We start from the raw sequence: 26,260 nt of genomic DNA on the forward strand, positions 1-26,260 counted from the left end.
CGTGAAAGGCACCTGAAACCCACCTAAAGGGATCCTCAACCAAAGAGCAGCCTAGGGGCCATTGGCCACCTTAATCCGCCCCTGGTCACAGGTGTCTGTATTACTTACTTTATTACTTCACACCTATCAGAGATTTTAGCTTGAACTACAGTATCCTTCTTATAATTAAATTTTTTAACAAATAAATGACATCTTTGAACAAATGGTGTGCAGAATTTTCAGTGAGTTTCAAAGTGTGTGAGAGTGTTGGGGGGAGAGCGTGATATCCTTTTACAAAATTCATCATTGTATGAGACTTCAAAGCATTCATTTAATAAGCAGCAGTAAGCTCATAACCAGAATCCTATCAGTGTCATTTCAGCCCTGGTTTATTTGGATTAGGCCGCATTGGCTCCCCGGAGTATCTCGGTATCAGGGAACTGAGAGCAGAGTGGGACACACTCAAAGCCCCCTAATCTGAAGCTGAAAGAGCCTCTCTTTTCCTTTAAGAAAGAAGGGGTTCAGGCAAAGGAATTGTAATAGAGGAACTCAGTAGTAAGTGGGTTTACAGTAAATTACAAACAAAGTCAATGCAAAGATGCATATAGACACAAACTCGCGGCAGGCAGTGCGAATGACGCGAATCGGGCGGTGCGATTGCCGCATATGTTGAAAATGTCTGTCAGATCGCATCACTGGCATGAAAATAACAAACTTTTCCCGCAGGTAACAAAAAGCGTGCAATGGGATTGTTCGCGTTTGGTGTGAACCCAGCATAAGTCTGTTTGAAACCTTTTCAAAGCTTCTAGTAAATTGCATTAAATGTATGGAAGTTAAATCCTGCCGAATTTAAATAAATAAATAAGAGGAAAAATGAAAACCTTCATCATTATGGTCCGTGTACCTTCTGGTCATGTGTTTTTCAGTTTGAAATTGAACAAGAAAATGGTGCCATTTTCGATCATTAATAAAAACCGGAAAAAATAAGAATTCGTCATTTCTCTCATTAAACAACCGCACTTTCTTCTGTGCAACCTAACACGTTTCATATAAATATATTTCTCACAAATTTTAATGTAGTGTGCATCTTTCTAGCTGGGTCCAGGATTTAATCTGCGTGGGAAAGCTGCACGAGACACAATCGAGGTCCGGCATGGTTCAGGGGCACGCTCTTAATACATTTTATTTGTTTTTTAACTTCTTTTCAGACGTCTGAATAACTTTTCCCCCACAGCATAAACTAATCTAACGTTTTTGTGGGCGTTCCCAGTAGTGCGGACGCTCATCCTCAGTGAATAAGGAGAATAGAATAGAAAGAATAAGGTTAAAACTTAAAAGTACTAAACTGATGAAACTATAAAATATTTTATATAATATCGTGGTAAATACCGTGTTTAGCAGTTTTCAACGCATGTTAAAGTTTCAGTTGTCTGGTGTGTTCAATTTTGGGGCAAAACTTTTCATGCATGTCATTGTATTTTGTGCATTCTGTCTGAAAGTGCTGATACTAATGGTTGCGGAGAGAATCATGAGTAATGATGAATGCAGTAAGCAATAGGAACTTGGCCAAATGTAAGCTGTGACATTTTTAGATATGTGCAGAACAATCTAAATCCCAGGCTTAATTTTAATATATATGCAAGCATGCTCCCTGCTCGGACTTCTTGCACATCTCAGAGGACACGAGCAAACTGGTTTCATTAACACGCTCGTATCTGTCTGAATGAGGAAGGCGCTGTTGTAAATAGCTCTTAGAATAGCTACATCTCAGTTGAATTTTTCCTGAGTGGAAGATTGTGAAAGATGGCACTGAGACTGTGAAAAGAGAGAGATTTGTTGTTTCTCAACCTAGTGAGCTGCCCACTTGAAAGGTATTTTGGGGCCGTATAGATGCAATGTCTCCACATTTAACAAAACACTCAATTAAAAAACAGGATTTCATCGGAGACACTAGGAATATTTAGATTAGAAAGTGTTTATGTGAGTGTATTAGAAATGCAAACAGCCGCCCGCACACACGGTTTTGTGCGAAAGCTGCCTCTTCGTAGCTCACGTCTGTCTGTTTTGTTGAGAAGGTATCTGCACTGTAGAATGTTTATCACTGCCTGTTTGATTCATAGCATCATAAATGAAAATCAACAGGCAGACAGTGAAAGAGCTTTGCAAATTTACGTGACACAGCCATGGGGACAGCACAAGGGATACTCAAGTTATGGCCTGAAATGGCCGTGCAATGCAGATGGAGAAGCCAGAGCCAGCCGGTATATATGGTCCATGCTGCTGTTAGAATGATTATGTGCTTTTTCATTCTAGGCTATGTTTACAACCCCAAAGCCCATGCTGTTTCAAGGTCAACCGACTGCCGTTCTGTCTGCATAAAACTCTGGTATGCCATCAATAATGGGAAAGATGATCGGAGAACAGTCGACTGTGTGTATAAAGACACTTATTTCCAATTAACAAAGAAACAAGCACGAAATTGACATGTGCTGCCCCATTGTGACTGTAACACAGAGATGGCTCCATCTATCTGCTCTCTTTCTCTCTGACTGGCAGAAGACGTCTGTCACTATTCTCCGTACTGTGAGGGATTAAAACGCCAATTAGCTCTAGCGGTGATTCATCGCACAATAGCGTCCATTTTCCCGCTCCGCCAGCGCGTTGTCTTGCTTTCGGCTTCAGCAACCAGAGAGGACGAGTTGAGGGCAGATATACAGAGAATGTAGAACGAGTGCTACACACAGTAGATGATTAACATCTGCCATGATGGAGATAGACGGGAAAGAGACAAAGGCCGACTTGCACAATGCCTGTGTATGTAGTACGCCTCCTTCTATATTTGCCCGACCCTGTTTGAATGTGTGAGATTTGCAATTGCATTTGTATAATCATATTTCTTTATTTATTGACTTGAATCCTCAAGACTTAATTTTCAGAGACAGCTGAAGACCATAACACCCCGTTCAGACTACCAGCGACAAAGAGATTTGATTCCATTCATTTCAATGAGGAACTGGTGACTTCGGGCGACAGTGACCGTTGGCGACAGGAAGTGAGCGTTCTAGCGACGCAACAAAGTTGAGAATTGCTCAACTTTATGGAAATTGTGAGCGACTTTCGGAAGCGATTACCATAAGGAGTAAAGTAGCGCAGCCACGTCATCTGTCTCTCGTCATTTAGTGCAGGGTTTGTTTATAAATGTTACTAGAGAAACCAAAGCGGAGAAGCAATCAGAAGCAACTTTCTAACAACCTCGTAGCAACAGAGCAGCGATACCTAGCTGGCGGTGTGAACTCACAGTTAAGTTTACGTGTGTAGTTGCTATTTTTTAATACACGCTTAATTTCAGATGTGCTTTTGATGTTTTGCTGTCTATTTAAAATGGACACTACTTGGGTCAGTAGGTTAGCACAGCATGATGCAGCTGAGAGGATAGGCTGACAAATTCTGCATCTTATTGAAGATTATGGTCGTCAGGCTCTCTTGAGGATTGCTTATGTGTGTAGGAGAAATGTGTGACGCATCAGTGCCATTTGGACCACATCTGTTCTTTAAGACCCATACTATGTGTGCTAAGCTGTGCTTTATTCTTTACTTTTATGTTAGTAAATCTCTTAAGACACCTACACGAAATGTTTCTGAAGAGGAAGGCTGCTGAACAGGCCAGACTGGCATGCATTATTTATGCTGGTTTGGTGCTGGTGAACCAGGAAAGGTTGGGCAGCCACCATCAATTTTTGTGATAAGCTAGTTGACCTGCTGGGTAGAATACAGCAGGGTTGTTAACTTCATTTTTACTTTACTTAGTAAAGGAACAGTTCACCCAAAAATGTGAATTCTGTCATCATTGACTCCAAGTTGTTCCAAATCTGTATACATTTCTTTGTTCTGATGAACCGTTCTTGGCCGCCATTGTTTCGTAAATGTCTCTGTTCTGTTGAACACTAAAGAAGATATTTTGAAAAATGTAGCAAAACAAACAGTTTTGGGGCACTTTTGACTATCATTGTAATTTTTCCTACTATGGTAGTCAAAAGTGTGGCCGAGAACTGTTACAAGTTATTGCTCTGTTTTCATTAAAACAAAGACATTTATACAGATTTGGAACAACTCAAGGGTTAGTAAATGATGATATTTTTTGGGGTCACCTGTCCCTTTAAGATTTCCAATTTCCTGATATTAGTCCATTCCACTGCACTTCGGGCCACATCCCAATTTACATACTTATCCTATGTGTTAAAAAGTATGTACTTCATTTGTGATAGTTTATACATTTTTACACAAAAAGGCCTTGTAATCCAAAAAACATTATTTATGCAGTTTTATTGTTCATAGATTAAAAATATATGAAATCCAGGCCTTTAGCATACTATTTTTAATATACTATTGGCCACACTAATCTACTATTTTTCATAATGAGTAATATGCCCAATGCCCTTTGTGTTTGTATGTTTTGTTAGTATGTCTGTTTATTCTTCTTGTCTGTCTCTAATCGGTAGATGACAGCAGATGGCTCAGATTTTGTGTGTTAATCCAGAGTCTTGTTGGAAATTAGCATTTGGTTAAGGGAGTTAGTGACATCCTGCCATGCGTTTTAATTGGCCCATCAGCATCTGTCAGTCAGTGCATGGGCAGGGACGGCTGCTATGTCACATACGAACCCATATATCGTATGCACCTCTGTTTTTCGCTTGTGAAAGTCTATCCACAATTCCATCTGATACTGGGAGTGGAGGGAAGGAAAGCACCTGGGGTAAAATGCGAAGAACCAGATGGATATATATATTTAAAGACAAAGTGAAAATCCTTCTTTCAGGACAAACGACTTGGCTTTGTGTTAAATGTGAGCTGGTCATTAGAGGATTAGTTTGCCAGATCAAGTTTCATCTAACACCATACGGCTGATGCCTCATCCACAGCTGTTACATTCATCTTTAAAGTACAACAATCGCACACACGCTGTGAAGTCAAGGAAAGGTTAAGCACATAGGCAGAATGCCTCCGTAATGCCATAAGAAAGAACTGTTGAATGTTGTTTTTCGCTGAGACGATGTTGACAAGCTGCCCGGTCTTGCCGTTGTTGGTGCCTAGATGTCTTTCTCTATCCTGAAATGACAGATATCAAGAGTGTTATTAAAGCATATCATTACTCCACCATCACTGCGTGATAGGGCACCCGAGCTTCAAACCCGTAAGCACGTAATATGTTGAAATGAGGCTTGCCAATAAAAAAAGCTGATCTTGCGTTTCTCTGTGTGCGTACGTTCGTGTTGTGTGACTTTCCCTCCTGAGCACGCTCCACAAAAACTTCACAAAGCGCCGTTGGCTTACTAAGCATCTTGGGTAATCTCCCAGAAGGCTTATTTTTGTGGAAAAACAAAGCGCAGACAGAAGCTGTTTGTTCTGTGTATTGTTGGCACTTTTTATACCAAACCCAATGGCGTGTCGCTTTATATGCACGTTTTGTCCACACCTCCAACACAGGACTGGGGACTTTTTACACTAATGAACGGTCACGATTATCTCCAAAATTACACTCTGTTTAGATAACACTACACAAACTGAGTTTTAGCATTACATTTAGTCTGAAGGTTAACCCCAAAGTAGCCGATGTACCCAAGCCATCCATTCATAAATCTACTCTTTTGTTCCTTTTGTTCTCTCCCCACCCCAATCTTGCGGCACGTTCTGTCCTTTCCAAACCACTCTGCAATATTTGCACACCTAATTGCCTAAAGGAGTTTCCGTGGAAACAGACATCATTCAGTCCCTGACAGAGACGGAGCGAACAGAGAGCGAGAGTATGTTAAGTGATTGAGCTGTGGAAGCAGAATGTGCTCTGTTAATAAGTCTTCCCACTGCTTCTGCACTGTTCTTCAACCTCATCCAGCAGTAAGCCTGACCACACAAATGAGAGGATTGGGTGACCGCACACATGTAGACGTTTGGATTATGTTAAGCGTTATTATCCGCAATCTTAAGATACAGGCTTGCCCTTGCATTGCACATTGCGTTTCTGTGTGTGTGGGTTGCAACCTTTAAAAATGTTTTACCATCTTCCTCTGACCTGGTAATGATGAGATGCATAGATATGGAATACCTGGACACCGCTAATGACCGTAATACATCAGCGTGACTACCATATTGGAAAGGTCAAGATCTGCTTGTGAACAAATGTGGGAATTGACAGATGAAGCATGCAACAAGCATTATGCTGCACCCATTCGCTTCTGGTGTACACAAAACCAATGCAAGTGAATGGGTTCTGCCGCTGTTCAGTTACCAACTTTCTTCGAAATATATTCTTTCGTGTTCTGCAGAAGAAAGAGTCATGCAGTCTGACAAGAGAGTGAGTAAATGATGACAACATTTTCTTTTTTGGTTGAACTATCCTTTTAATTCTGGACATTCAAGTCGACAGTTCCATGCAGGGCTTGACATTATGCATTGTCATGTGGTTGTCATTCGCCCGAGTACTAATATTACTTGTCCAAAGATAAAAAAATGTTTTTTAATTGAAGTGTCAATATATATTTGTCATGGATCCTGATTGGTCAAGTTTGCTTTATATGATTTTTACCTCATGGCCACCTAAATTTGTTAATGCTCTAGTCTCCATGATTACTATAGAAAAAAAGGCAAGCAGTAATTATTATTATTAGTGTCAGGGCTGTACATCTAGTGGTACAGAGGCTTAAAGTTGTTGTAGCACAAGTATGAAACGTCTGTTGTCATCATTAAAAATATGCAAGTGTAGTTCATCACATAAATAACAAATGACATTAATGTTACATATAGATTGATAAATTAGGGACATATAATTTTAAGTTTACCTAAATTTTATTTCAATGTTATAACAAATGTTTACTATACAGTAGAGGTATAATTGTCCACATAAATTACAGAAGTAACTTGTATTATAGTGTTGTTTACTATAGTAAGCTGCATTTAAATTCCTAGATTCTAAAGTTTTTTTAACCTTACCATAGTATACTACAGTGTCTACTACAGTTGATCAATATAGTACAAGGGTATTACAATTTACCTTTAGCAAATACTTAACGGGACCTCTTTTTTAACGGGTGTCCGGAAGACTGAGTTGAGAAGTTGAGTTTTAGTGTGTGCTTGACGATAGCTTTACTCAAACAGTAAAATGCAAGAGCAACTCTGGAGATGAAGTTCATGTGGTAATAATTTTCATACATTGCAGACGCAGACAAATTGTCGACCATCACCCGTGTAGTATGTTAAACTGTGCACCTCATTCACTCAGACATGCAGAACAGCCGTTGGCATTTTTAAATAATAAGATTCCGCATCCATATCTAGTTATATGGACTCAATGCGCTGCGCCATTGATTATTGTCACACACTAACACGTGTGACAACCAGGACGAACGCAATTCACACAAACATCTGTCTTATGTACTTAGCACAGACCGATTTTTTTATAGCACTGTTATTATTTTGTCCTGTCAGGCAAGTAAAATTCTCTCTCACTTGCCAATACAAAACATTCACTTGTCCCCGACAAGTGTTAATGTGGAGCCCTGTTCATGCCACAAATGATTTTCCATCTCAAGAGTTTTATCAGTATTTACACACCCTCAAGTTTCTGCATGACTTTCTGATTTTTCCAATAGAACACAAAGTCAGTTTGTTCAAGCTGACAGACTCTGATTTACGCTGCGCTTTGTGCCATATAGTGCAACAATTAGAGGCTGACTCTTTCAGTTCCTATTACATACTGCCGAACATGTCCTTTTGTCTTCAACAGAACAAAGAAAGTCATAAGAGTCTGGAACAACATAAGAGGCTCTTGCACAACAGAGAAAGCATTTTTTTTTATTTTTAAAGAAAAAAAACTTTCGGTCACATGACGGCATCGCTTTCACAGCGCCTTCCCTTTAATCCTCATTGAAATCAATAGATTCTTAACGTTCTCTGAATAGCACAAAATCTGTTGTGTAGGCGCTTAACTCTATTGGAGTGCTTTAAAGTGCACAGATATGATTTCCTCGGGTCACTTTACCAGTGGGCGCCAGTCTCACTTTCTCTCTCTCTCTCTTTCTCTCTTGCATCTCACCATACTGATCTATCGATTATTTTTCGTCCGAATTCCTCCTGCGCTGCATGATCTCAAATCCATGCGAGCTTCTCCTTTCAGCTGTCGTCCTTTTAGCATCTTCTGATTGCTTTGCATAGTCACTGTATGTTGTCTGTATTTAAGCCAGTGAACAGACAACCTCGCGGTCTTCTCTAATAAGACTGTATTGGTTGGCGAGGCTGTTGTGATGTTAATTCTGCCAACTTGAAAGTGCTTTTGAGCAGAGCTAGTGCTATGGTATGACAAAGGTTCGAAGGCTAATGAAGGCCTTATTAAGTCTCATTTGCATTGGCCGTGCTTAATGTCAATTAAATTGCAATGAAGAGTTTGAATCCTACTGAGAAATGAGATGAGCCAGAGGCAACCGATATATTTTGGGTTTCCAGTCTTATAATAAATGTCATATTATAAGTGACTTTCTTATTTGGCATTCTCAGTAAGGTGCTTTTAGGTCATAAACGTCACAGTTGCTCCATTTCAACATCCAGCACGCCATCAATGAGCTTTGTGTGTGTGTGACAGTATGTCCCTGCATGTCAGTCTGGCTCTGGTACATTTGCTAACTGGGTCTGGCAGTTCTGTTGTTCAGGATCAGTGGCGTGTGGGTGGAAAGGCGGTCAGTAGATCACCTGGTCTAATGGGCACATTGTCTGTAACAGAACCCTGAAATAAAGACCTCTAAATTGACTTTTCACTTAGAGTACATGTTTCTGGATCAGTAAAGCCGTGCTCTCATATCTGCGCAAGGTCAGAGTTGTAGAACCTGTTTATACCCGGTATTAGATGTTTGAATGCATTTGACCTTCATGCATTTGTAGTGCGAAACCTAAACCGTGAAGGATTGACACAGTAATGCCAGTGAGCCAATGCAAAGAAACAATATACAACCACGGTAAAAAATTAAGAGCACATTTTAGTTTAATCAGCTTTTCTAAATGTATTGTGACCAGTCCAGTACCTATGATTTTCGACAAAATCAAACCTCAGGAGAGACACAAAGTCATCTAACAGCAATGTGTAAGACTGAGAGCATGACAAGAATTTAAGATTTTGAACTTTTCCTACAAGCATGTGCAAATATAACTGTTGCATTGCTTAAAAGGGAATATGAACTTGTTTTCTTTACAGTTTTTGGAAATCGTAATAAAAAAAACTGAAATGGTATCTTAATATTGTCTATGGGTGTGTATATATTAACTGCGTGGCTTTACATTTGGCATGCAAACTCGGGTGAGTGTCTGAATCTGTGGCCGCAGGTTGTTCGTGACTGTCTTTGAGGACTGTGAGACATGAAGCATCTTTAGCCTGATGCTGTTTCGATGTCTCTCTCATCGTAACAAGATGATGTTTGACATCCTGTGATGAGGAAAAGGAATTTCACTTTGAAAGCAGAATGTGTCTCTCTATCTCTCTCCCTGGCTTTGATCTGTTAAATGAATTCGGCCTCATCCCGAGTAGCATATTAAAAAAACTCAACACCTCAGATTAAGATGACTTGCAAATTGCATATCAATTAAAGTGACTGATCAGAGCTCTGCGCTGTGATGATATGGCCATCATTAACTTTAAAGCACTTTAATGTGAGAGGGGTGTGGATAGGGAGGCTGGGTGAATGATATTAAGTAAACAGGGCAAAGGTGAAAGATAAACTATATATGCAACAGGGATGAGGTAAATCAGAAGTTTGTGGCAAAATGCTATAAGTGAACAGTAGTACACAACACTGATGATGTTTTGTCTGTGACATCATTTATTTTTGACTGGGAAAAAATGATTGGAGGGAGTTAGTTTTACATAAGACTCTGTATGTTTTGCTGTATTATTGCACATCACAGCTCTGGTTCATAATCCGTTATATTATGTAAGATGTTATAAAGTAATCCTTTTATTGATTCCGCCCTGTCCTCATATAACATATAACAACAAACAATATTTTTCAGTGCTTTAAATAATTATTTTATATAGTATATTTTTATGTTGGCATATAAATTACAGACCCATATTAATTCATATAACATACCTATACCTGCACTTTTTCCAAAAGCCAGCGCAGATCTTCCCCAGACTCTAGGATGTGGTCCTGTATGCTGCGGTCATGCAGTCGATCCCCCAGCGTGAACACATTCACGGTATGCCTCCACACTGCATGGGTCTCTCCGAGCCACTAAATTGCCATTAGGAATGACCAAAAGAATAACGTGGAGTCCCTGCTCACACAGCGACAGGGCTTTATGTAGTGACACTTTTTCCTGCTTAGGGACATTATTTCCCCACCCGGACTCTCTGCTGTGATATCGTCTGTGTGCCACGGCGCTGTCCGTATCAAACGCATTTTTGCCCAGTAACGTGTTGCCCACAGAACTCCTTCCAGTTCCCTCCTGTCCCACCGTTAGCAGCTTCATAATGGGGGTGAGACCGTTAGGACCTGTTTGAAATCAGGTGTGGGAGTAAATATAGAACATTTGCATTCTTTGTGTGCATTTGGCAGTCTCACATGAACGAGAGAGTTTTGTTGAATATCAGCACATCTGGAAGTTAACATCTGGCAACCCACCCTTAGTTTATTTTAGATTTGTCTTGTAAGTGTATATTTACAAATATTGACAGCTTCTAAAATAAAGTTAGTAGGTTTACTTGCTTTCATAAGCAAATAATGCCTTTTGCTTTACATGTAGTAGTCTTACATCCATAAAATATTTCACTGTAGTTTACATAAAAAGTTGCATCTGTGTATCTGTTTATTACCTGTTACATGACAAGGCGGAGTGTTCGTGTATTTTGTTTTATTTTAAGCAATCAAAAATCTGAGGGGCAGTACATGTAAATGAGGGGGCCTAGGGTTTATAGCTTGCACTGTAAAATATGTTGTTTTTATGATAGCTATAGTTAGAATAGTAAAGAGACTACATATTTTAGCACTGAACATTTGGATTATGGTATCATAAAAACCGCCCAAAACAAAGTTCTGTTTTTTACAATCGTTGTGTTCTGTAGAAGTGACTGAAAGTGAGATGTTTGTTATGGTTATAAAGTCACTAGAGTGCTGTGAATGTCACGAGTTACATAAAGTACACTTTAGAGAAGAAAATAACAAATACATTTCATTTTTGAATATCAAGAGAACAGCATGACCACCTCAAGAGCTTTATTCACTAGAAACGTTTCTGTACACTATTCAGTACACAAAACTATAGAAGAAACTTTGTTTTTGAAGAAAAACGTTGGCATGAGCGTTGTGGTTCGCCCTATTGCAAACTAAATTGTTGTTTAATGATAATTGGTCTACAGAACCAGTTCCTCTGTGCTTCGTTAAATTTTTAACATTAATTATTAAGTAATCTTGACATTAAAATGCACAATTTAGAAGATTTAGAACTCTGCTATAAAAATGTTGTGGTTTTAAATCTTTGTTGAGATTATTCATCATTAGGGCATGCAAAAAAAAACAGGACGTTACAAATGAAAGATACTGTAATAGACAAAGGACTGTCCTTTCAAAAATATATTTTTAGTTTGTAAAATGTTTAATCACCATCTTGAAGGTTATTTCATTACTCCTGCAGCATGACAAATATATATTTTTAAAGTGAAGATAAACTTTTGCAAACTGTACTGTTTCGTCTGATCTGTCTGTGTTTCTGCTGCTGTTTGGGTAAATGCCTACACTCTGTTTCTTATAAAGAGATACTTCACCCAAATGTATTGCTTTCCCTCATTCATTCCAAGCGCATTTTATTTCCTTCTCCCTTGGAACACAAACGATTTTGAAGAATGTTGTTACAGCTTGCCAGACTTTTTTAGAAAACTCAGAAAGTTTGAGAGCCAAAATGTTTTTTTAGTAAATAACGTTCATTCTCCTTCCACGCCAAAATCGTCAGAGCGGGTGCATCATAGAGCACAGGTCTCAGAGTTCTTAAAGCCACTGCTGTCCTAAAGATTTGAGAGGCCATTTGTCATAATGAGTGCCTCTAAATGTCAAAGAAGTAAGAGTTTGACAGCTTGTCTGGGTTTTGTAGATTTTGCTGCTTCATTTATTATGTCTAATATTTCTCAGACTTTGTCTGAGGGTGCCAGCGGGCTTTCGCTGATTGGCCATTATTTGGTCTGATGCATCTGCTGAGCACTGAGTACCGAGTGCCAGACACCATCTTCAGTACAGCATGTACACCTGCGCGAGATGCGTCATTAGCTTCACTTATCAAACACTTATCGTTTTTAATTGTGCATACCTGTACACTAAGGTCACGTGCATTGTTGTGTCCTGTGACTGGTCTCATAATGTTGTTTGCTAATACTTCAACGCTGTAGATGTTAGAGTCTAATTGAAGATCAGTGCATAGTTTCTATGAGGGTTGGATGATCATCTCACATCCATTTCACAAGGGTCTTCATGTGTACCGAGCACATAAAACATGCATTAGTGCTGCATTATGCATGCTTCCTTGAAACGCTGGCCATTTTCTTACTCATGATCCACAGTCACTGCCATTGTTCGGTGTTGCTTGCGGTGTTTAGGGAAGCGAGGTAATGAAGCATTCTGAGTGGACGAATCCGTGCAGAACCTTGGTTATTTCAGTATTGATTCTCATTTAATGCCTTAAGGATTTTCTCTCTAGACGTACGTTGTTTACAGAAGTTAATCGTGCAGAAAAAACACAAATGCAGCAAAATAGAACAGGAAACAAATTGTCCCTTGCGGTCAGTTATTAATATCAGTGACTGTTCAGGGCTCAAGGACGGCCCGAGTCTAGTGGTGAAACAGTGTTTATATAACCATATTTTAAAGGGGTGATTGAATGCGATTTCATGTTTTGCTTTTGATTTAGTGTGCATGTAGAAGACGTCCAAGGTCAGTAAACTCAAAGTTTTGCACAAAATGATTTACTCTTAACTAAAAGAGAAGTCTGTTCCAGATCTGCCTAAAACGCCTCGATCAATCACCCCCCCACATTTCGACGTCAGTTTGTGGTAATGTTTGCAATGACACGGCCCAAATGTTTACGCAAAGAAGAAGGCGTAGTTTCAGTAATCAAAGCTGTGATCCTGCAGCCGCCATGTCACGGCAGTGTCCTTCTGGTCGATCCGTTGGTTTCATTCTTCTTTATAGGTTTGAAGTCAAAACTGATGCTGGTTTGACATTTATGTACTTTATGCTATTTCTTATAACGAATGGGCATTCGAGTGGGTGGTGAGGCGAACTGACGATTATACCGGCATTGGAGTTGCCTGCTCTGGACTTTCATACAGAATCGCCTCATCTTGGGGTGTGTTTCCAAAAGCATCGTTGGCCAACTATGGTCGCAAGTTCCGTCATTCCAGCATAGCATAGTTCAACGATTTAAGTGTTTCTCAAAACCTTTGCTCCAACGATCAATTGCAAGCAGCATCGCAAAGTTGCTGTTGTTAGAAGCATCGTTACTTATTATCATGTAGACTTACATGCATCAAGCTTTTGATGAAAGTAAGCAAGCAACGTCCAGTGCATTCTTCACTCGCCTAAAGGATTATTAGGAACACCTGTTCAATTTCTCATCAATGAAATTATCTAATCAACCAATCACATGGCAGTTGCTTCAATGCATTTAGGGGTGTGGTCCTGGTCAAGACAATCTCCTGAACTCCAAACTGAATGTCAGAATGGGAAAGAAAGGTGATTTAGGCATTTTTGAGCGTGGCATGGTTGTTGGTGCCAGACAGGCTGGTCTGAGTATTTCACAATCTGCTCAGTTACTGGGATTTTCATGCACAACCATTTCTAGGGTTTACAAAGAATGGTGTGAAAAGGTAAAAACATCCATATGCGGCAGTCCTGTGGGCGAAAATGCCTTGTTGATGCTAGAGGTCAGATGAGAATGGGCCAACTGATTCAAGCTGATAGAAGAGCAACTTTGATTGAAATATCCACACGTTACAACCGAGGTATGCAGCAAAGCATTTGTGTAGCCACAACACGCACAACCTTGAGGCGGATGGGCTACAACAGCAGAAGACCCCACCGGGTACCACTCATCACCACTACATTTACATTTATTCATTTGGCAGACACTTTTATCCAAAGCGACTTACAAGTAGTTTTAGTGTCACATTACTGCAGAGCAATCAGGGGTAAGGTGCCTTGCTCAAGGGCCCTTCAGTCATGACCTGCTGGCACTGAGATTAGAACCGGCAACCTTCTGATCACAAGCCCAACGGTCTACCATTAGGCAGAATTTGGCGTAAACAGAATGAGAACATGGATCCATCATGCCTTGTTACCACTGTGCAGGCTGGTGGTGGTGGTGTAATGGTGTGGGGGATGTTTTCTCGGCACACTTTAGGCCCCTTAGTGCCAATTGGGCATCGTTTAAATGAGACGGCCTACCTGAGCATTGTTTCTGACCATGTCCATCCCTTTATGACCACCATGTACCTATCCTCTGATGGCTACTTCCAGCAGGATAATGCACCAATGTCACAAAGCTTCAAATTGGTTTCTTGAACATGACAATGAGTTCAATGTACTAAAATGGCCCCCACAGTCACCAGACCTCAACCCAATAGAGCATCTTTGGGATGTTGTGGAACGGGAGCTTCGTGCCCTCGATGTGCATCCCATAAATCTCCATCAACTGCAAGATGCTATCCTATCAATATGGGCCAACATTTCTAAAGAATGCTTTCAGCAGCTTGTTGAATCAGTGCCACATAGAATTAAGGCAGTTCTGAAGGCGAAAGGGGGGTCAAACACAGTATTAGTATGGTGTTCCTAATAATCCTTTAGGTGAGTGTATATCCATCCAATTGTTGTTTTGAAAAGTGCGCATGCACTAGGACCCTAGGGAATCCCTGGGCAGGGTGACATAGGAGGACTCTTATAAAAGAATGAAATACAGTGAAATAAAGGATAACAAAAGCAATGTGTTGTTAATTGTTATCAATAGATAGATATGTAATGATAGATCATCAATACCTATGCCTATTTCTTGAAATGGTTAAATTTGATGTGGTTGTGATCACTTGAGTCATCTTTATGTTTTTAATCCGATTTTTACCAATTTCATAGATTAGTTTACTTTTCTTACAGTTTATATTGCTAATATACATCTTAAAAAAATACTGATAGACATGATAAATATGGTCTTACAAATGAACACATAATTATTTTGTGTTCTAGCTTTATGGTTTGAAACCGATTATAACTGCATAGATTAGTTTACTGTTCTTACTGTTTACATCGCTAATATACATCTTTAAAAATTACTGATACACATACTTTGTTAATAAGGTCTAACAAACAAATACGTCATTATTTTGCATTTTAAAACTAATTTGCAATAATGCTATTTATTTTAGATATTTATTTTCTTTTTGGCAGTACTGTATTAATATGTTTTTACCAACACAACATCACAGTAAAAACGTAACTATTTTTGGATTTGGCTAATTTGTATGAATTTGTATAATAGCATTTGTACATTTTTGTACAGTTTGTAAATTTTGGCTAATTTGTATGAATTCGTACAATTTCATTCATACATTTTGTACGATTTGCTTTCGCACAAGTGACGTTAGGTTTAGGGGCGGGGTTAGGGATGAAGCTTCAGTATTGCTTATTTTCTTTATTTTTATGCCTTATTGTACGATTCACAACGTACAAATTCATACCGATTAGCCACCCAGGTTGATATTTACTGTAAGCATTGCAAAATTATGAAAAGTGCTATACAAGTAAATATGATTTGAACATAATCTAATAGACTGGGCCAGCAGAAAAATCCTTCCTCTCGAGACCCTATACTGTTAGACTCCCATAAATTCCCACAGGGATTTGGGTATTGCAGGGCTGTTGAAGGAAGACGTTGAGAAATGTTGAAGGCTGGTAGTAGATGCCATGTTTCCTAAATTCCTCAGACATATTATTCCCGCAGTGAAACTGACAGACCCGGCACAATCATAATCTACCGAAGGTGACCCACGGTCTGATCCCTATACTCAGCCAAAATCAAACAAACACAAATCAATCTCACTCCCTTTGAGCTCGCACACAGCAGGTGTCCCACGCTCACCTTTGTTGCTTGGAGAGGCATGCTATTTTAAGTTAGCCCTCCCGCCTCTGAAAGAAAGAAATAGAATTGTAAATGTTAATGAGTTTGGAGCTGCATTAATATCTGAATCATTCAGCATCCCCTGAGTTAGATAGATTAATAAGTGTTGGAGCTTTGAATTTGCGGTTGGTTCTTTTCGTTCGTAGCCCACAGCGTCCATAAAGAACCCGCCTGCAATTCCCGCTGCGACCCTGTGATTCATCACCTGCGGCAGACATTAGCATGTAGTGACTCATTAATGTCTCAAATTGACTATTATCAGAATGTCTAAAAGTCAATTCACCTGGTGGGCCATATTAACGCTTCGCTATTTCCGAACATTTGATGTTGTGAATTATGGCTGTCGCGAGCCTTCATGCTAATTGTTTTAGATTAGCCTGAGGACTTCAGATGCTGTGATCTACTTCTGCTTGATCCATTACACTTAATTTTACTCTTTCATTAATGGACTTTTCAGAAGTTATGCTAGGATCAAAGCTTAACAGATCACCTAAATTACCTCCAAATGGCCCTTATATGTCTCACTGCTATTATCTGCATACAAAACCTTGTGCGTAAATCGTGGGATGTGTTTGATGTCTGTGTCTTTAAATCTGTTTCCTTGCTTCTCATAGGATACTTGGAAATATATGCTTGTGCCTCCAACGTCTAAGTGCTGCTGGGAATTTGTGGGCAATGGTGTGTGTCAGGCTCATGTGTGTTTGTGCGGGTGTTTTAGTTTGTGTGTGCCTTGGCTGCTTTGTAACGTGTATGTATGTCTTTGATTAAAGTTGTGAATATAAAGTGCATAAGGCCCTGCATTAGGATGCAGTGCTTTGACACCTCATTTTAAACATGTCCATAAACTGGTAAAAATTGCCTGTTTTCTGAGTGTGCCTTCATTACGTGTCTGGTTATCGAACAGGGGACCCAAGAAGTGGCTCATCGGAGTGCCGGTCCAGCACATGATAAATCTGTCTATTATGAAACCATCCGTTCCTGTAAGAGAGCTTCCCTTCCCTTGTGCCCTGCCCTCTGCAGGCTCCTGTCATCATGACAAAGCTGTTTACCTGGTTTCCCCAAATCCTGTTGTATCCATTCGGCCACTCACCAATTTTAATCTCTTGCAATCTCTGGCCCAGTTTTGAGCCTTGAACTGTGAAGGGACCCAGAGAACAAGACTGGGGATTGGCACCTGGCATTTGCCACAATCGATATTCAGCTACAGTCCATTTTGCTGAGTATGTGGGTCATTCAGCACGTAGATGGAGGCGTGGTTTGTTTGTGACATTGCAATTGGTAATAAAGAAAATGTATTACATTATCAGATCAACAATGATTTTGGATTTACAATGTAAGACAGGCACAATATACTACGGTTTAGTTTTAATTGGAATATCTCAGTGCAGCTGCTAAAAATATCTCTTGCTTTGAAGAAATGTAAAAAGGCTGTGTATAGTTGTCTAATAATGTTCCAGAAAATTCAGGTGTACATCTCTCTGAGGGAAACCATGAAACATTTGAATTTCTTTGAGCTAATGTTAATTCCCCACAGCGTCATCAGCAGTTGCAGTGAATTTGTCTGTTGGTTCATTAATTCAACTAATTGAAACATAATACCTCAGTTGTCATGTGGCTTATGCATTGGTCTGTATGTTGAGTAATATGTTCATTGTGCCGTGGACTCTGCCCATAGAGAGCACGTGTCTTTCAAAGCTGCAGGCACACTGACCTTACTGTGTAGATTTTTACAGTCTTAAGGGAGCTGTTGGAAAGATTGAGACTTACAAGGACCATCTCATGTACACTGCACCTCTGATGACCTTTTCAAGCTTTTCCAGAGGACAAAATGGGCGGAAATATACATGAGATACAAAAATATTAGTTAATAGATTAGTCAATACCTGTATTTTAAGGGCTGGTCTGCTCTGTAAGCGGCTGTTACACTGCAAAAAAATTTTTTCTTGCTAAGTATTTTTTCCTTTTCGTCCAGGATCTTGAATCAGTTTTGCTTTAAAAAATAGTTTTTATTTACCAAACAAGAACACAGTAACCAATCTGTTAACAGGGTAAGAAAAAAAACTTGAAATAAGTACATTTTTTCTACCCCATCGAAAGATATTTTACATTTACTACGTTCATTTTGTATCTCAAGTAGATGTATCTTGATTTGGAATTTTAAGATATTATTCTTGAAAACAATAAATGATTTTTTGCAGTGTATACTTAAAATGCTTTACTAGTGTTCGGTTTAATGCATAGTATATTCTGCATGCTGCATACTGTTTTAACTAGTATTTATAACATTATGCAGTGAAGATGAGAGCTGGAAACTGTTGTATTCTACATTGTTGTGGTGACCTGTCTAAAACGGCAGGTGACATCCAGGTGCCTCAGAATTATGGTTGTTTTGCATTTTTATCCACTTTTTGTTTAAAAATATCTTAACTTTGGTAGTCCTGTAATGAGATGTTAAAAAATTATAATATTTTTTCTATTCCTTGTCGCATTGCATTGCATTATGGGATACAGTAGATACCGCAACTAATGTGTGATCTGATTGTATGCATATTCTGGCAAATATAAAAGGTCATTTGACATTCACAGGTAAATGGAGTAGGTTTTCAATGAAGGCATAAGGTTTCCATAGCAGAATTATCCTGGCATCGATTTCAGACACATTCATTGTTTTGCCCTGCATCATATTCATGGATCAGGGCCAATGTGTACAACACATGTTTCAATCTGATCATCAGTTCTTTCTCTTCTATTATACAGCTTAGATCAGTGGTTCTCAACCTTTTCATGGTCGTGCGCCCCTGTAAACCCATTTAACAAACTGGCGCCCCCCCCATACTGTACATTGAGGATATAGAAGATAATGTAAAAATATGTTGGCGATATGGGGTGTTGTCATTTGCCGCTCGAAAATAGCACTTTACATCTTTAAATGTGAACAGCTTTAAACAGCGGGCCTAATTTGATGATATTAAGCTTTTCTGAGCAGCTTAAAATTGCACTGCGTTGGGCCTTCAATGAGTCTGTGCGGCCGCTCACGTTTGCAGCTTCAGACGGAACATTGCCCTCCGTCAATATGCAATCGCGTACCACGGTGCATTCCCGATCGAGTTCCTAAGGTCGGGGTTTCGGGAAACGATGTGCGCCCCACCTGCAGTACCTCTTCTCCCCCCCTGGAGAGAACTACTGGCTTAGATAATGTACAACACAGTTTCATGTATCATATAAAACCACTTACAGACACACGCGGAATCAATTAAACATGCATGTTCAGCTGTTCTTCAGCCCATTAAATAAACGTCATGTTCTGAAGTAACACAAGCATTAGGTTTAGTCAAATACTTGAACCGGCTAAGTACAGTAAAATCCCCTGTTACATAATTGAATCATTAATCAATGTGAGTTTTGTGAGTCACCTCTTTCAAGGACATTTCATGTCTTCATTATTTCTGCAGTCACAACGGCTTTTAAGTCCATCACAGGTTGGTATTAACATGATGAACTAAACTCTGAACTACGCATTATTCAGCTGTTTTGATCAGTCCACATTTATATGATCTTTACAGATCCGATGTTAATAGAGAATCATTCATAGTGGGATGATTATGTAACCACAACACAAACCCACAACAGAGTGAGTCTAAACAGCCATTGCTGCTGATCTTTGATTTAGCCATTAAGCCGTAATGATAGCTTGTGTACTATCTCTCAGTCTGTGGGCGGATCGCAGACTTGACGTGACCGCTGCAGATCTTTCAATTAATCACCAGCAGACGTTAATGAGTTCACAATGATTTGATTGAATTATACTGCAGAGTTTGATCTTTGTGGCTTATTTCTGTGGCCTGAAGCTTTTTCTAGAAGGTTCAGGGTCTCACCTCAAAAGCCTTGAGTCTCAACCCCCTCTGTGAGGTTGCCCGCCGCCGCTGAGAAGGAAGGGGGAATTAATTTGGTTTTGCAAAATGTACCCGATTTGATATTTACCATATGAATCCTGTTGCTTATTGGATCAGTAATAATGAACATGAAAGTGTAGGACAGAAATGGATATAGTTCTCTCTCAGCTCATTTATAAGGGACTAATGGTGGAGTCAGTGATGTGCAAGAGATGGAACTTGATGATTTGTCAAACGACTGTTAAGACTCGACTGTGCGCTTGTGAGCTGCAAGTACAGAAAATGAACTGGAATATGGGGTAAAATCTCAGACAGGTCTGTTAGATCCAGCGCACGTAGCGTCCGTAGGGTACAATAGCATATTTCAGTCGGTCGCTTCAAGATGCAGGTAGGATTACGGTCAACATATTGAATCAAATTATCCAAACACTACATTACACATCGACAACCAAAAAGGAGAAGCGCTGTAGGCTATCCGTTTCAAACTACGTGCCCAAATTAAAAGCCAAGTAAACTTTTGCACTTACTGATCACAGAGGAACGCAGCAATGCTCAGCTGTAGTGCTGTCCGTTTGCTGAAATTCTATTGTTTTCTTATCAAACACTTGATTTAGCACTCAGGGAAAAATTACCACAGCTCTATGAACATGGCTTTGCTGGCTGAGATTTTAGCAGAAGTACGTCATCGCCCCGTGTGCAAATACCCCATTGGTGCATCCACAACCATCAGTCATGACATCACAAATATCAGTTACTTAATTCATGAGTGTTGGTCCTGTGGTCAAGTCTGTTTAATTTGACTACTAGCAATGTCCAAATGTGAATACGCACGTATTGTAGGAGTATTCTGTAAAATACATGGTAAAAAGGTTTTAATGTGACCTTTCAATAACATAATATGTTTAGGTCCATCGAGCGTCAGTTAGCTCGTTTCTTGTATTGTTCAGATTGTGGTTTTAAAATATCTTTGGGTGAGCCAATGACCAGTTGACTGTCTGACCGTAGATGACTTTGCACCACTTTTTTCCCAGTGTATCCCTTAAGGGTAATTTGTCCATCTGGTGTGTCGTCTTAGTTTTAGGCTGAAGGACAAAGATTAGTAAATGTATATATGCCATTTTGAACTATCAGTTACGTCTTCATTTACTTATTTTGTCAGAATAACCTTATAGATAGGAAATTATAATCATGTTCCTGCCCAAGAATGATTCATAGACGTGTCCTGGTCCCATTTTACACAAAGAATAAAAGTATATAAATATATTTTCTAAAATGATCTGATAAACATCTTTTTTGCATTGCCACATTATTTTCATTATCTCATTACTGTACTGTATATCAGATAGTAAATGAACATTTAATGTGCTTTATTTCCTTTTCATGCCAAAACATTCAAATGTTTTCTTTTAATTTTGGAAGTGAAATATGAGCAGTAGTCTGTTTCATCAGTCATTTTATTATCCCGGTCTGAGAGTTTGATAACGCACGCAACTGGATCACATTGACATATCGGAACCTTGTAATCTGATTTATTGCATATAAATCACTTCAATTTGATTTGTTGCCATAAGCGACTTGTATGCAGCGCCCTAATGTGATTGAGCAGCGACGAGAAGCAGCCTGAGAATCACAAGCAATGACAGGTCACCGCGTGTGTTGTGTATTTCACCGAATTACGATGTGTTATGTGATTACTGAAGACTTCAGGCAGACCTTGAGCACGTCGGCGAACGTGTTCACACGTAGGCCGGGAATGAAAAATGTAGATTTACTGTGGTAGAAGTATGACCCCCACTGTTAGTCGTCTCTTCCTGACCCTCCTCTTATCTCCCAAACGCTGCCCACCATGTACAGCTTCATCAGATGTGCATGTGCTATCTGGTCAGTGCACTTAAGATAAGATAAAACGTGACTTTTACGTGATTAAGTGTATAGGATTTTCATTATGTGTAGTTGCAGGATAATACATAATTTTAATGGTCGTGTTGTGTGAGACGTATAATTTCTTTATTACACCGTCATGGCACTGTGCAGTCAAATATTATTTTATAATGAGTAAACTGTAAAATTGTCTGTTGTCCCAAGCAACCCATTTCCTTTATATACGTGCTAGTTTAATAGCTCTTGTATCGCTGAGGTCTCTTTCTTCTTACATAAATTATTTATTATTTCAATTAATGTTAAAAATGAATGTGCATTTATGTATTTATTGAGTAAATAGTACAGCAACACTCTGAACTTTGTCTTATGATTTTTTTCAGTACTGTACACCTCAAGAACAATTTACAATGATGTGCTGAAGCACTGTAGAGTGTAATGTAAAATTGCAAGGGAAAAAAGCCTATCCATCCAAAAAACATTTCTTTCTCGCAGGGCGTTTTATTTTTTCTCCATGGGGAGGCATTGTTTCATTTTGTGAACAGATATTACAATACTTCTTTAGTTGAGCGTGCCAGGATGAAGGAAAACGCATCTCACGACATGTTCTGTGTGGGACTCGATCACAGCTATAAATATTCAATGTGGATGTCTACATGCAAGCTGGACTGTAATAACTGTTCTTCTTCTGATTGTTAGCCTTACATACTTGATGGTAACCATCAACCAGTCGCTTGCGCCAGATTGCCAGATGCCGGTCGCTCTGCGATCCGATTATATATCGGATAAAGTCCCGATAAAGACCTAATGGCTGTTTTTGTGTGTTAGTATGAGATCTTGGCCAGAGTGGAAGCAAATGGGTGGGGGCACACAGCTCTGCGATGCAGGAGCTTGGTTGATGGATGCCGAGCTCTGGTGGCAGGATCCATCCATTATTGAACTGCTCTGTCAGCTTATGGAGCAGACACGCATGCAAACACTAGATACACACTGGGGTCTTTAAAGGAATAGTTGACATATTTGGTATGATTTACTTTCTTAGGAGAATGTTTATATGTATGCATTTGGCAGATGATTTTATCCAAAGCTGCTTGTACAGTGTATTTGAGGTATACATTTTATCAATACGGGAATCAGACCCAACACCACTTTCTTTTTTTATAATTATATTTATGCTTTATATTTTTATTGTGAGAGAAAAGCGGAGAGGTGGCAGGAAAGCAGGATAGGGGAGCAGTTTAGTTTGACATGAAACTGAAGATAGAATTTCTTTCGAGACCAAATGAGACTTTAAATACACTGTAAAAAAGTACAATGACCGAAGCTATTCTGAATACGGATTTGTAATTACATTACTAACATTTCCTTTTCTTCTTGTGGCCTCTCTCCAGCGGAGCCTCTGCCTCTTATGGACCTGTGTCGGCGTGCAGCGCGGCTGGCTCTGGGACGTGAGCGTCTGCAGGAGATTGAAACCTTGCCTTTGCCCCAGTCTTTGAAGAATTACCTCCAGTACCAGTGAGAGCAGAACTCAGGCCCTCATGATGGACACACACAGGGAGGACGCCTGAGGTGCTAGTGTAACGCCACCATCAGGCGGATGAGGGAAACATGTTTACATTGTGGCTCACTGGTGGAATCTTAGGGTTTTGTATTTGTTTGTTTTAGTTATTTAAATTTTTCCTCTTTATGAGTTGTTTAAATTATTGATGGCTTTGAAAGAAGCAAGGAAGAACAGTGTTATTGAAATTAAACTGGATGGTGTGCAGCGGCTCTTCAGCGCCGCCGTGTACATTTCGCCCTGGAGAATACAACAGGGAGCGGTGTTTCAGAAGCACAGTTATCTTCGGATGCCTTTGAAATCTCACAGTAATAATCTTGCGCTCTTTTCCTGGATTTTAACCTGCAGAGCACAGTCAACGCTCAAAGGAGAGGTCACCGAGACAACTTCTCAGTCCAGACAACCCTGAGAGGTGCCAGTACCTGCAAACAAGAACAACGGGGAACATTAATATATACGGGCCGACAGCAGACATTTCCCGTTTTTCCTGGGATGGATGTGCATTCCCATGGACACACATATACAGTACATACGCACAAACTGTATACAACCAACAATCATATGCGCATTTTAATTTTTTTTGTTCTTCCTCTGAGAGCTCGAGTCACTTTTTCTATCTGAACTTGTACCTCGATTTTATTGTTGGTGTGAATTTTTTTAGTTGATGATCTATGGAGATCTTTCTCTTTAATTTTATTTATCAGGTTCTAGTTTCTTTAATGGGCAGAACGTGCGAGCAAGCACATAGATGAACACTATCATACTCATCACATATGGCTTTCTATTTTAAACTGGGATGCTGCTGTTATTATAAAATGAATAATATTATTATTCTGCCTGGATGCTCAGACAGAAATCTGGTTTTCTGAGGCACAGTGGAATGTAAAGATCTCGCTAGCATTAGCATATTTGAAATGTGAATAAAAGCCAAGTGAATGAGATGGATTTCGCTTACATTTTTGTCTGGATCGAATAAAAAGAAGTGCATTCATACAGAGAGTAAGGCCTATTTACATAACACCTCTTTATTGCTTCTAACATCCCACAGAGGGTTCCCTCCTTTCCCAATGTCCCACTCCTTCTCACCTTTTTGCTGTCTGTCTGTTTCTCTCAGTTTCTCTCGCTCTCTGTCACACTCTGAGCTTGAAAAGTGTTATCTAACCCAAATCTGTGACAAACTGGAACATTCTGCACACGCTCGGCTCTGTTGAGATTCGTGGGAGGATTTTAAACGCAGACGCTAATCTCAGGTGCTTTCTTAAATTCCCCAGACATTCAGTTATGTACCTACACTTGTTTTTTTATTCTCTATGCTGTTATTGTTTTCCAGTGGAATATAAACGCAGAAATTAATGACGGAGCTGTTTACTCAAGAACCACATTTTCATTTTGGTTCGAACTTGAAAACACCATTTCCAGTCAAAATCTTAAGTGAGCATAAATTTTGCGGAGAGACTAACATGTCGCATCTGTGCCGCTTCCATTAAGATCAACAAACTTTAATCGGCTTTTTTAGAAAATGGGAAATGCATTTTTTGAGCCTTCACTTCAAATAGCGTGATACGACCTGTTTTAGTTTAGTGTATCTGGATACGTTTGGGAATATTGTATTGGAAATCAATGCGAGACGGCAAGACACCATCACGCGCACCAGCATGAAAATTGACTTATTTATTCTTGCTTCTTTCCTGCTGTAATTGAATAACACAGGTCCAAAGATAGGGCTCTGATCAAAGCATTGCTTAAATTCCGACGCAGGACGTTGGCTTGTGGTTCAAGATTGGACAATGAAACCTCCCAATCCTCCGTTCTTTGAAATCTTGTCTTAAATCATTTACAAACTTGACACAAAGGTTTCAGTGTGTTCCAGTCTTAAGAGAACGACCGAAGCATCTACGTCTGTGTACAAATGCTTACGTCTTGGGAATCACCGGTTGTTTATGTTTGCGTCCTTCATCATTAGCTGGCTATTGTGGAACTCTTGGAAGTGAGTATTGTACTGATTTCCTCCCAGTGTGGTTCTCCATACGCTGTGGAGACATGGACTAGCGGTCATTTCCTTAACTTACAAGGGTGTAAATAAGAGGGTAAGCCTGAAGCTCATTCACCACTGAGAGACCTTGGAGGCTGGCTAGACAGCCTTGATGTGCTTCCTTCCCTATATGGGTGTGCGGCTGTTCAGTGTGGTAGAGAGCGAATGAGGGTATAAATAGGGAGCCGTGGCAATTGGTGAAAAAGATCTTTGTGTCCTAAATGACCTCAGTTTCCACACAGGTGCATCCTGGCCTACAAGGGTTTACCTTACCTAAAGAACATGGTGGCTGCGATTTGTTCATTAGAAATCGATTTTCTATTAGAGGAAGTGCAGGAGTACAACATTTTTCTTTTGAGGGACAAATATGGAAAAGTGATTATGAAAAATCCTCAAAAACTATTTTTTTATGAAAAAACTGCTTTTCAATGTAACCTAATGTTATATTAAAAGTGATAGTTCACCCACAAATACAAATGCTGTCATCATTTACTCACCCTATTGTCATTTCAAACCTTTGTGACTTTCTTTCTTCCGAAGAACACAAAAGTATTTAATTTTAAGAAAGTCGGTAACCGAACAGCACTGGCACGCATTCACTTCTATTGTATTGACACAAAACCAATGCAAGTCAAAGGGGGCCAGTTGCCAACATTCTTCAAAATATCTTCTTGTGTGTTCTGCAGAAGACAGAAAGTCAAACAGGTTTGAAATGACAAGAGGGTGAGT

General features: G+C 39.6%; 1 protein-coding gene across 4 annotated transcripts in view; it reads left to right on the top strand.

The window, feature by feature from the left end:
* Positions 1-24,493, top strand: part of spsb4a (splA/ryanodine receptor domain and SOCS box containing 4a) — a 53,418-nt gene extending 28,925 nt beyond the window's left edge. For 2 of the 4 annotated variants that reach the window (XM_079452629.1, XM_079452628.1), the window contains exon 3: positions 23,333-24,488. In XM_079452629.1, coding sequence (XP_079308755.1) covers positions 23,333-23,460 — 128 coding nt within the window. In that variant the 3' untranslated portion in view covers positions 23,461-24,488. Of the gene's footprint in view, positions 1-23,332 lie in introns of all 4 variants that reach the window. The other 2 variants (XR_013786424.1, XM_079452627.1) reach the window with 2 other exon arrangements.
* Positions 24,494-26,260: the final 1,767 nt, after the last annotated feature.

The sequence above is a fragment of the Barbatula barbatula genome, assembly GCF_947034865.1.
Source record: "Barbatula barbatula genome assembly, chromosome: 3".
NCBI lineage: Eukaryota > Metazoa > Chordata > Actinopteri > Cypriniformes > Nemacheilidae > Barbatula > Barbatula barbatula.